At 47.4% G+C, this 12871-nt stretch overlaps 1 protein-coding gene across 1 annotated transcript; it reads right to left on the bottom strand.

The window, feature by feature from the left end:
- Positions 1-7161: 7161 nt before the first annotated feature.
- Positions 7162-11823, bottom strand: PENK (proenkephalin). The gene is made up of 3 exons (XM_055432011.2): positions 11656-11823; positions 11101-11241; positions 7162-8124 (listed from the first exon to the last, which is right to left on the bottom strand). Exons 2-3 carry the CDS (start codon positions 11236-11238, stop codon positions 7471-7473), a joined length of 792 nt encoding a protein of 263 aa, XP_055287986.1. The 5' UTR covers positions 11239-11241; positions 11656-11823; the 3' UTR covers positions 7162-7470.
- Positions 11824-12871: the final 1048 nt, after the last annotated feature.

Raw genomic sequence — 12871 nt, 5'->3', positions numbered from 1 at the left:
CACTCCAGTATTCTTGCCTGGAGAATCCCAAGGAAAGAGGAGCCTGGCGGGCTACAGTCCATGGGATTGAAAACAGTAGGACACGAGTGAAGCGACTTAGCATGCACGCATACACTCAATGTGTTTAGATGGGAGCATCAGTTCAGTTCAGTCGCTCAGTCGTGTCCGACTCTCCGCGACCCCATGAATCACAGCACGCCAGGCCTCCCTGTCCATCACCAACTCCCGGAGTACACTCAAACTCATGTCCACAGAGTCGGTGATGCCATCCAGCCATCTCATTCTCCGTCGTCCCCTTCTCCTCCCGCCCCCAACCTTTCCCAGCATCAGAGTCTTTTCCAGTGAGTCAACTCATCTCATGAGGTGGCCAAAGTATTGGAGTTTCAGCTTTAGCATCAGTCCCTCCAATGAACATCCAGGATTGATCTCCTTTAGAATGGACTGGTTGGATCTCCTTGCAGTATAAGGGACTCTCAAGAGTCTTCTCCAACACCACAGTTCAAAAGCATCGATTCTTCGGCGATCAGCTTTCTTCACAGTCCAACTCTCACATCCATACATGACCACGGGAAAAACCATTGCCTTGACTAGACGGACCTTGGTCGGCAAAGTAATGTCTCTGCTTTTTAATATACTATCAAGGTTGGTCATAACTTTCCTTCCAAGGAGCAAGCGTCTTTTAATTTCATGGCTGCAATCAGCATCTGCAGTGATTTTGAGCATAGACTCATATTAATTTTTTGTGAATGCCTCTGGAAAGAAAAACAGAAATAGTTTCCACTTTCCTAGGGATAACTGTCTACTTGTTGAGACAAAAATAAACCACAGAAATTAACAAATAGTTATAAAATGAAACAACCCAGGGGTTGAACCCATGTCTCCTGCACTGCAGGTAGATTCAAGACAGAGCAGGCAGAAGTGTTTCAAACCTTGCCCTGGAACAGCAGGGTGCTATAGTTGACAGTTACTACTACATGCACACATGTATACATGTTTTTTATATAGTATAGGACAGACAGTGCATGAATATAAGAGTGTTAACTGCAGCATTTGTTCCCATGTGAAAAATTAAATTTCTAGTAGAGTTGTTAAAAGAGAGCAAAATGTACATGTTATATAATATTATATAGTAAAGAAAGATTTACATGTTGATGTAGAAATACTGCCAAATATAGTAAGTGAAAAAAAGATGGTGGAATACATAAAGAATTATTTTGTTAATACTAACAGTTAAAAAAAAAACACAACTGTGTATGTCCATGCATGTGTGTGTGTATACTCATTAATGAAAAAAAAATGTTTACTTAGGGTAAACATAGGACTTTTTATAGTAGTTAAAAGTTATGCAAGTTATAGGCGGTGAAAGAAGAATTTCACTTTTAATATTGTACAGTTCTGCATTTGCTTGAATTTTCTTACAAAGGACGTGTGACACTTAGAACTACCTGAAATTTCCGCTTTTCTTTTTTTGTGGTTGATTGTCTCACTCTACACATTAGAATATAAGTTTTGAGAAAGCAGAGAAGTAGATGACCTCTTACTTTCTGTAGCTCCTGGGCCTAGAATATGGTATATGCTGTAGAATATGCTCCATAAATACTTAATGAATGAATAACTTGAGCAATAGAAAGGAAAAAAAAATGTCTTGCTGGGTAAATTCTCTATTTCTCACCCAAATTCACCTAAGCTCCTGCCATCCATCAATTCTTTAGCCAGAGCTGAATCTCTATCATCTTAATGCTGATTTTTTTCTTTTTCTTTTTTTTTGGCTGTGCCCACACAGGCATGTGGGATCCTACTTCCTCAACCAAGGATAGAACCTGTGTCCCCTGTGTGGAGCCCTAACTAGTGGACCACTGGCTAAGTCCCTTAATGCTGATTTCAAAGTGTGAATTTCTTCATGGCCTCTCCCCTAGTCTTGCACTTTTTCTGTCCATAGAATATCTAGCCTTTTACTAGAATGAGAAATTGAAAGGGGCTTGCAGAAGGTTGGCTCTTTTGGTTCCTGTCCGCAACCCCCTCGATTTCTTTTGTAGATCATTTCGACATGGGGAGACAGAGACCCTTGAATCGTCTGGGGTTCTCCAGGGAAGACAGCAGTGGAGTCTCATGTCACTCACCCTGGGTGCGAGGCGAGCACCCAGTGATGATGGGAGAGGATGTCTCTGTAATCTGTCACCTCCACTGTATAATCATAAGAGATTTGATTTAGGCCATACCTGAATTGCCTAGTGGTATTCCCTACTTTCTTCCATTTAAGTCTGAAACTTGCAATAAGGAAGCTCATTAGCTGAGCTACAGTCAGCTCCCAGTCTGGTTTTTTCTGACTATACAGACTTTCTCCATGTTCAGCTGCAAAGAATAAAATCAATCTCATTTTGGTACTAACTGACCATTGCGTGATGTCCATGTGTAGAGCCATCTTGTGTTGTTGGAAGAGGGTGTGCCTGTCCCTTCAATGAAGGGGCTCCTTGAAACTGCTCTCCCATTAAAACTGGTGACTCCCCTACAAAGTGGTCTGTCCTCATCTGGCTGAGGACCTTCTACTAATGGCAGGGAGCCTGTGGGGAAACAGCAGAGACCAACAGGCCCCCGGTGGGGGAGGACACTGCTGTAGCAGACACTCCACCTTGTGTTCCGAATGGGGAAGAACACATCGGGTACAGCTCGAGACAGGTATACTGCCAGTGATGCCCTGGAGTCTGTCTACAGGCAGGGTTATGGGCATACTGTGGAGATTGAAACAGGGAGATACAAACTGTCCCCCGAGGAGTCCTTTATATTTTAAAAGATATCTATTTATTTATTTGGCTATTCCTGGTCTTAATTGTGACATGTGGGATCCAATTCCCAGACCAGGGATCAAACTCAGTCCCCCTGCATTGGAAGCCTGGCGTCTTAGCCACTGGACCACCAGGGAAGTCTCCTAAAGGCATTTTATAGTTTAAAAAAAATTCCTGCATTTATTTCGTGGTGTAAGGCCATTTACCACAGAGCAGAAAATAGGATGTTTCACTTGAAAAATAAATACATTTGGAAAGTAAAAGTGTAACTTAGAATACCCGAGTGGTCAATAGGCACATAAAATGATGTTCGATCTCATTAGTAATTAGGAAAATGTAAATTAAAACAAATTTTACAAAAAGACAATATGAAGAATTGGTGGGACATACATTGCTGTTAGGATTCCAAATTAAACAAACTCTTTAAAAACTGGTGTGACAAGCTACATTTGAACGTATGCACACCCTAATATCTAGCAAATCTACTCTTGGTTATATTCCCAAGAGAACTATCTCACTGTGATGAGCGACACGGTTACAGCAGTATTTGCAATAAACCCAAACAGGAAACAACCTGAGCCCCCATTAATAATACAGTGGGACTGGTGGTATTTTCAGGTAATGGAATACCATATGGCAATAAAAATAATATACCAACAATGGCTCTATGCAACAGGATGACTGAATTCCATAAATATAACTCTAGCCACATAGATGCAAAGTTTAAACATATGCAAATTAATCTGTGGTTATATAAGTCAGGAGAGTATCTACCCTTGGGGAGCAGGGGTGTGCATGTTTGTTCAGTTGTGTCTGATTCTTCCACCCTATGGACTGTAGCCCGCCAGGCTCCTCAGTCTGTGGGATTCTCCAGGCAAGAATATGGGAATGAGTTGTCATGTCCTCCTCCAGGGGATCTTCCCCATCCAGGGATTGAACCTACATCTTAGTCTCCTGCATTGGCAGGCAGGTGTTTTACTAGTGCCACCTGGGAAGCCCAAATGGCATGGTATGTCTAAGCTATTGCATTGCTCCCTCTGCTGATGTGATTTTTGCAGTCCAAGTCCCTGAGAGGCTCAGGTGAGGGATACCTGGTTCCTGAGAGGATGAGGTGAGGCAGAGAGAGGCAGAGCAAAGCCCAAGACCCACTAGCAACAGCTGAGGGCCTTTAGCAGGCATCAACTGATCCTGCCCGGGCTGCCTCTGTGCTGGCGAGGCTGAAGCATCTTGTGTTAACCTGTTCCCACCACCTAATGAGGCTCAGATGAGGAAAGTGTGGCGGGAGAGCTTCCCATCACACCGCTAGCTGGGGTTTCTACCCAGGCAGCCTGGCCCCAAAGGTCACAGTTTCTCACCTTCTAGGAGGAACCCAGTGGCGTGCATGCTTAGCCACTCAATCGTGTTCTACTCTCTGTGACCCCATGGACAGTATGTAGCCCACCAGGCTCCTCTGTCCATGGAATTCTCCAGGTAAGAATACTGCAGTGGGTTTCCATTCCCTTCTCCAGGGGATCTTCCCGACCCAGGGATCGAACCTGCCTCTCTCGTGTCTCCTGCATTGGCAGGTGGATTCTTTATTATCTGAGCCACCTGGGAAGCCCAGGAGGAACCCAGATCAGGACTCAGGCTTGGAGGTGGAACTGGGGAAAGGAAGGGAGGTGAGGTGAAGGGGGAAAACAGGGCCAGGACAGGGACGGGGTGGAGCAGCAGCGCCCTCTGCAGTACGTGGGGGTCATTCTCAGAGGCACAGTTTTCCCGGAGACTCTCAGTGAGCCGCGGGTTTGAGCTCATCTTACCCTGGACTCTAGCCCATCAACCCTAAGTCCTTGTCTGGGCTTGTCCTCACCCTAGGTTGAGGTTACGGGACCCAGAGCACCTGTGCTGAGTGCAAGCTGAGCACCATGGCCAGGGCACAGTGATCTGTTTTAAAAGAGCATCCCAGGGGTCTCTTAGGCAAGCACCCCACCGCATTTAAATAGGAGTCTTGAAAATTCGAACTTTTAAGAGATAAAGCTGCAAAATTCTGATGAGAGAAGTTCAGCCTGAAGGTAGGACAGCACAGGCGTATCTGGGGACATGGGAGCCCCCGGGACACATGAGTCTCATGTTGTGTATAGTAGTCTTTGTTCACTGGTTAAGGTCAGCCTGGGTGGCTTTCTTGCTTTCTGTGATGTTCTGAGAGGAGCTGGCGGCCCCACGTTCACCTAAAGGGAAGGAGTCCTCTCATCCCGTGATCTTTCCCTTCTCTTCTCTCGCCTTAGTTCCTTCCCTCCTAAATGTTTGTGGGATGTCCTTTAGGTCCTCAATTCACCAGCAGGTGTGAGGGGTTTGCAAACACGAGAGCTGGCTACACTATCACTGGGCCCTTGGCAGAGACACCAAATGGTGAAGCAGAGGCCAGGCATTGGTTTGTTAACAACTCTGAATGTTTGAGCTCTGACTACACAGCTACCCCAAGCAGAAATAAAAGGGCTCCTCATAAAGAATGGTGGCTGGTTGGAAAAAAGTGTATCCATTTGATTACATTTTCTCAAACATCTTGGGTGAGATAGTATGTACACATATTGCTTTATTGTAACATAATAATTAGGTTATTGTCAGGAAGGGAAGAGGCCTGCTACTCTTACCCTTGGGTGTAGGCTGGATTTCTGTTTCTCAGATTTGGCAGTCCTTACTTCCTGGGGAGATAATTAAATGACTTCTTTATTCCTCAAAGGACTAGCCCCATGTCTCTCAAATCTGACCTACAGGTTGGTTTTATTTGGGCCACACGGGTTTACATGGAATCAATGGCTGAAATGAAAAACTCGAGATGTTGTCGTGAAGATGGAGGTTTCAGATTTCTTTGGAAAAGTCCGGCAGTACTGGCTGGCGGTTCCCAGGGAAGAAATTGACTCAGGCTGAATTGACCCAGGGTCTCTGATGTGCTTCGGCCCAGTCATGTCTGACTGCTCCAGGCATGGATTTCCAGGGGCCTGCTGCTGTTTATCAGCTCCTTCCCAGTCTGCTTCACACACTTACATTATCTGCATCTCTAGCTCAGAAGGAGGGGGGCGCTGGCCTGGAAGAAGTTAGTCTGTCAAGGATAAGGGAGATAGATAGTGGGCAGGGGTGGGGGCCCTCAGTGAGTGGCAGGGACCTGTGACCCTTTGCACGGACTGGGAGGACAGTGCATGGCTGTGGGGATGTTCTGGGAACCCGGTGGGGCTGGATGCAGAGTGCGATGGCCCCACTGGATTGGAGCCTGCGGTCTTGCACAGCACGGGGCTGCAGAGCAAAGGCTGCTCCTCTGTGGCTAAACTCTCATCTTGGGGGGAAGAACTCAAAGGAATGGATGAGTGAGGGTCCTGGGAAAATGACTCAGTGGACAGGAGTTTAGCTGCAGGTGGTTTCAATTAGAAACACAAAGACGCGTTACATTTTTTGGTACCTGAATGTTGTCCCAAATGGTTTAATTAATGAAGTAGTCATAAACCCCTTATGTGATGAGAATTTGCCTTCTAAAACATTCATAGTACCTTGCCCAGGGATCTGGTCACCAAATCCCTCCATTCACTCATCTATCCGTTCATCAGATATCAGTGAGCAAGATAGTGTCTCCAGTTCTTCCGAGTCTTGTGGTGACCTGGATGAGAGATATGGAACTGGAGTGGAGAGGACGTTGCTTGCGAGCAAGAAGTTTGGGGTCTTAATTCCATTTCTGTCCGTCAGCTCCTGGGTAATACTGGGCCAATGACTAGATCTTTCTGGGCTCCACTTTTCTTATTTGTAAAATGGAGCTAAATTATCTATGATTTTTTTTTTATTAACTTCTAAAATACTTTGCTGAAGAAAAGAGACATACACATCTGAATGTAAAACGTAGATTTTCTTATACATAAGGGCATACTTGGTTAGGCTTTGGTTTTCATTATGGATGTGAATTCCAGAAATGAGAGTCACAATACATTGTGTTGTGCTTCAATGTGCTCACTCATCTTTGATTTCATATTGTTGTTTCAGTTACTAAGTTGTGTCTGACTCTTTGTGACCCCATGGACTGTAGCCCACCAGGCTCCTCTATTCATTGGGTTTCCCAGGCAAGAATACTGAGTGGCTTGCCATTTCCTCTTCCCCATCCAGGGATCGAACCCACATCTCCTGCACTGGAAGATGGATTCTTTACTGCTGAGCCACCAGGTAAGCCCAACATTTCATATATAAGGAATCAAATGAAAAATGTTTTTACAGGTTTGGCTGTAGGAAGAGGAGGGGACCAGTAATGCTTCTGTTAAAATCAGATGGTTTCACTGTCTCTGAGTTTGCGATTTGCTGGGGAAACTGAAGGGCAAATGAAACCTCTGAAGGAGAAGAAACTTAAGAATGTTATGCAGTTGGGGTAATGGGTTTATTATATCTACACACAAGGAGGCATTTATTGGCATTGTGTCAAAAATAAAGGACAAAGTGATAACAAAAACTGAGCATGAAAACAAGACAGCTGCAACAGACCAATATTTAAAAGCCTAAAGATTCTCAGAACACAGAACCTGGAATCACAGCTTTAAGGTTGTATAGTTAATATCTCGACTCTAAAGTCAACTATATAATGCAAGCGACACGGGACAATACAACACACCAGCACAGCAGTCTCTCACTGGGGGTGGAGGAAGGCTTGCTGGGGCCAGGTCACTGATGGGAAAGGGGCTTAAAATCTCATAAATCCTCCGTATCTTTTCTCCATTTCAGGAACTTCCTTGGAGTAATTTTCGCCTTCTTCCTCGGAGGGTAGGGGCTCGGCGAAGCGCTTGAGGAAGCCACCATACCTTTTCTGGTAGTCCATCCACCACTCTGGACGCCCCACTCTTCTCATGAAACCACCGTATCGCTTCTGCAGCTCTTTGGTTTCGTCTTCCAGGTGGGGGCTTCTCTTTAAGCCTCTCATGAAGCCCCCATATCTCTTGCTCACGTCATCAGCATCACTGCCCTCCTGGTGGAGGCTCCCCTCTCGCTGGTCCCCGGCTCCCAGCAGCTCCTTGAGCAGGTCGGAGGAGTTGCCCAAGCCGTCCTCTTCCTCCGCATCCTTCTTCAAGAAGCCTCCATGTCTCTTGCCAAGGACCTCACCTCCATTTGCCTCTTCCTCCGCTTCCAGGGGGTACAGCTCATCCATTTTCTTCATGAAGCCCCCATACCGCTTCATGAAGCCCCCGTACTTCTTGGCAAGCAGGTGGCTCTCCTCCTGTTTGCTGAGGGCACTGGTGGCATCCGGAGGAAGCTCCAGTTTGGTCAGCTGCAGAAGCTCCTTGCAGGTTTCCCAGGTCTTGAGAGAAGGCAGTTTCCCCTCACATTCCAGAGTGCAAGCCTGGGGAAATAATCTGATTTAATGACAGAAGAGGCTTTTCTGATTTCATTCAGTAAACACATTTTCACCCCCACTGCCAACCCCGCCACGCCACTGTATGCTTGCTTTGATGAAGAAACACCCACTTAATAATCTCATTTTTCTTATAACTTTTTGTTGTACTGATCGAAGGAAAATCAGAAGGGGAGATTGTGGAGAACTAACTGAATCAAATTAGAATTTGTATTTGAATTTTAACAGATTGTGTATGCTGTACTATTCCAATATTGTAAAGATATTTTCCCACCCAACTTTAACCTATATTTTTCTTAGCATTTCAGTTTTTTTATGGTTCTACTTATAGAACTCAGTTACTAATTCTTAATTTAGACATAAAAACTAGGCCCTTTCTTGAGATTTAAAACATATTTGTATATTACTTAATATGAAATATATATATATTATTTTTCACAATGAAAAGAAGCATTTTATTAGTGCAACAAAATTTTGGTATATAGTTAATCAGCTCTTACTATTATTTAAGTTTTGTGTCTAAGAAAATTAAATACATGCACAAATAAAAATCTACAGATCTAATAAAAATAATGGTCCTGTTTTATTTTTGATCTCTGATTAAGAAAGCTAACCATTATTAAAAATTTAAGATGTTCAGGTTTCAAGACTATTTCCATTCTAAAGTGAAATTTAAACACTCCATTTGCCAAAAATTTATGTTGAATATTTTGTATACTATTACCAAAAGGATATTTTAATATTGGCATTCCTTAAAACAAATAATGGCAAATAACTAGAATAACAGTCATTAGTACAGAAGTGATATGTTAATTTATATCTTACAGCCTCTCATGCTCATTCATGTCAGACTCTTCACAACCCCATGAACTATACCCGCCAGATTCCTCTGTCCATGAGACTTCCCAGGCAAGAATACTGGAGTAGGCTGCCATTTCCTCCTCCAGGGCATATTCCTGACCCAGGGATTGAAACTGCGTCTCCTGCATTGGCATGCGATTTACCTGCCACTGGGAAGGTAAATCCATTGAGCCACCTGGGAAACTGATATTCCTACAGCCTACATTTTTTTTTGTATTATTTATCATACTTTGTGTTGGAGAGTAAATTCAGTTTGGACATCAGTCATGGCATGACTGCTCTTTTTTTTTTTTAATACATCATAGAATGAAGTGCAAGCGTCTTTCACATGGTGCAAATCCCACAAATATTTGTTACTTGACTTAATTACATAATTCTAGCTACTGCTGCTGCTGTGTCACTTCAGTCGTGTCCGACTCTGTGTGACCCCATAGACGGCAGCCCACCAGGCTCCCCTGTCCCTGGGATTCTTCAGGCAAGAACACTGGAGTGGGTTGCCATTTCCTTCTCCAACGTGTGGAAGTGAAAAGTGAAAGTGAAGTCGCTCAGTCGTGTCTGACTCGTAGCGACCCCATGAACTGCAGCCTACCAGGCTCCTCTGTCCATGGGATTTTCTAGGCAAGAGTACTGGAGTGGCTTGCCATTGCCTTCTCCGTAATTCTAGCTAGGCAAGCTTATTTCTCAAGTATCTTTTCTTTTTCTCTGTTTTTTTTTTCAAATTTGTCTTTTTCATCCAAGCTAAAATTCCAGAGCTGCTGTAATTCTAACAATATAGTGGTTAACAAGCCATTTGTCACAGACAAAAGAACTATCCTATATGCAAATCCCAAGAGAAAACCAATCAGTAAAACACAAATCAGAAAGAAAAATATGGATGCAGGGGATTGTCACCTCTACTAAAGATGCAACATTTTTTCTCAGTGTTTAAATATAAAGCTCTATTTGTCAAATAGAGAGGATGGCGCAATCCAAATGGAACAGACATTTAACTGAAACATACTGTCTTGGGTTCTGTAGAATCCTTCCCTTAGCGATTGTCCCTGTTTTGTGCATCTAGGTAACAGAATTGCTTCAGAAGGTCTGGAGAGGCACTTGACTCTTTGGATTAATACATATTCTCTGCCCAACTTTTTAAGTCATCACAGAATCTCAACAAATTGAGAAGATAGTGCAGAGGGTCCCTTGGGGGACCTAGTTAAAATGAAGCTTCCTGGGCCCCCACTTCAGCGATTCTGAGTCAGTGGGGGCAGCAAGAGTGATTTAGGAGCATCGGATTACCATTAGAATGACAGTTCTTTTGAATTTAGATTCCCTTCCCCCACAATACCAAGCCCCTGTATAATTTATCTTTGCATCATAGGCCACCTCTTTGGACTTGGCCACCTCTCCTGTGCCCCTTTCACAGCCAAATTAAACTGTTGTCTTACTAGCTTAATTAATAAAATGTACTATTAACAATAGTACCTTCTGTAGGACAGAAGTTGAATTCCAGGGGGACTCACCTGTAGAATAGTCGCCAACCCCTCTCTCCTGTCCACTGCAATCTCCCTGCCTCCTCTCCCTTTATCCACACCTTCCCGTCCCTGCGCCCCCCCCCCCCCCCACCCTCGCCACCAGTGAGGGTCATGGTCTGAGAGACCTGAGGTTAAAAGGGCTAGAGAAATGAAATTCAAAGAAAGACGGCGGGATTATCACTTAAAAAAAAAATCACTGTTATTTGCGGAAAGGATGGGTAGATGCTTATGTGCGGAAGGGGCCCTTGGTGGGCTATGTGAGCAGGTGGGTGACTGAGCATCTTCCCTGGGGCAGGTAGGGGACAGCCGGTGCTCTCCGAGGTCCTGAAGAGAGAGAGCGCACCAGCGGGACGCCCGCCTCCCCGGGGTGAAAACTAACAAGGTTTGCGCGGCGACACCGCCGCCCTTTCGGTCCCTAGCTAGTCGCGGGGACCCGAAACTCAGAGCCAAAACGGGACCTTGGTCAGCGTTCGGGGAGCAGTCGGGACACCTGGATCATCTGGGATCGGCGCCGATTGTGAGCACGGCGGGCGCGGGCTGTGCGCGCAGGGTCCGGGTTAGCTGCTCCCACAACGCGCGGAACACTCACCAGCGGGTTGAGGTCGGTCGGGCGCGCCAGGCGGTAGCTGCACGTGGCGCAGTCCTGGCTGCATTCTGCCCTCACGGTCGCCAGGAGCCCAGGGCCGAGCGCCAGCAGCCAAGTGCAGAGTCCCAGGAACCGCGCCATGGGCTGCGGGGAGAGCGCACAGAGCTCCGAGACTGTCCGCGCGCCCAGCGGGGCCCTGGGAAGGACTCCGAGCCGGGCAGCTGATATTGGGGTGAGGGTGCTTCATCGATCCAGAGCTCACGGGACCCTCCTTCCTGCCCTCCCCTGCCCGCCCGGGGGACCGCTCCGATCGCCTCTCGGTTCCCAAGCCCCGGGCGGCCCCAAGCACTGGCTCTCTGCAGGGCAGGATTCTGGAGGGGACTACGGAGACCAAATTCGAGAGCCCAGGAGCCCGGGGAGTGGCGACATTGATCTGGGTCACATACAAGGAGCGGAATAAAGTTGGGGGACCCCATGCAACGCAACGAGGAATAAAACGCAGCTGGCTGAGGGCCCCAAACCCACGCAGCAAGGTGGGCTTCGGCCGAGTTCACTCACGTTGCCGCTGTTCCGGACACACAGGTCGGTCGGGGAAACCGGGTCCGGGTCGACTCTTGCGGGGAGAGAGCCAGGAAAGCGGGCGGGGCTCACCGTCGCGGTCCTCGGCGTCGCCGCGGCTGCAGCGCAGAGACGGGTCTCCGGCCTCGCCAGCCTCCCTCGCCGTCCAGGCTGCGGCGGCAGGAGCCACTTTATAATTCGTCCCGGAGCGCAGGAGGCGAGCGCGCCCCAATCGCCGGAGGGCTGCCGCTGACGCAGGCCCTACGCCGGCCGCGCACCGCCCCCGCCGGAAGAGGGGTCCGGGCCCGGGCGGGGGGACCCGCGTGGCGGCGCACCCCTCGGCCGGGTGACACACCGAGGCAGTTAGGAAAGTTGGGGAGAAGGTGCGATGAGATCAAGTCCTCTCGAGTAAAGTCACAGCAATTGCCCTCCCCGGGGAGCGCGCTTAGCATCAGAGCCCAGGTGGACGTTAGCGGGTAGATAGACTGATTCAGATTCTGGAATGTGCTGGAGACCCTAGGAGTAAGTGCTGGGATTACCTCGCCCCCGCCTCTTCCTGGAGCACCCTCGCCGTCCAGGTGGGCGTCCGGCACAGCCGTCCGGAATGTCGTCACTTGTCCACCCGTCTGTCCCCAACGCACTAGACTTCTTGCTGACAGCAAGGCGCGTAGTAGGCGCTCAGTTAATGGTTAAGGGAATGACTGAAACTTTCCGGGAATCTTAAAATCTCCGGAGGGCGCTTTCCCTTTTTGCGTTAGTAAGACCCCCTTGCCAAGCGCGCACGCGGTTGCCAAGTTCCCACGCTTCGGGAACAACTTTCCGTCTGACCAGAGTGTCCTGGGGGATTTAGGCTAGTGAGAGGGGGTACTGGGTTGGGATGGTCCTTTCAGGAACTAGTAGATTTTTGCAGTTATCTTCTGGGGAAAAGCTGGGACTGTGATGGAGAGAGAGCAAGGTGGGAGGACTCTGTGCCCAAGGCGTCCCGCGCTTGGGGCAGGCACCTCGGCTTGGCTGGGAGGGGGCGGAGCGCCGATGGCGGAGGCGCGGGCTGTCTGTCAATTGAGGCCCGCTCTCCACCTTGGCTCTGCGGAAGGTTGCAAGATGCAACCATTTACCTTGTCAGTTTCCCCATTTGGAAAATAGGTACAGAGCAAGGGTTGTAGGTGCTATAGTATTGTGGCTCAGTAGTTGTTGCTAGGCATGTGGGGTACAAAAT

This window comes from Moschus berezovskii, chromosome 16 (assembly GCF_049115385.1).
Source record: "Moschus berezovskii isolate FMDL1 chromosome 16, NW_MosBer_1.0, whole genome shotgun sequence".
NCBI lineage: Eukaryota > Metazoa > Chordata > Mammalia > Artiodactyla > Moschidae > Moschus > Moschus berezovskii.
The sequence above is the reverse complement of the archived record's forward strand: the minus strand, read 5'-3'. Positions and strand labels throughout refer to the sequence as shown.

Bases quoted from the DNA above. Each gene is read 5' to 3' on its own strand.
- PENK (XM_055432011.2), bottom strand. From the start codon at position 11,238: ATGGCGCGGTTCCTGGGACTCTGCACTTGGCTGCTGGCGCTCGGCCCT. The intron at 8,125-11,100 runs GTGAGTGTTCCG...TTATTTCCCCAG, and splicing joins CGACCGACCTCAACCCGCTG to GCTTGCACTCTGGAATGTGA.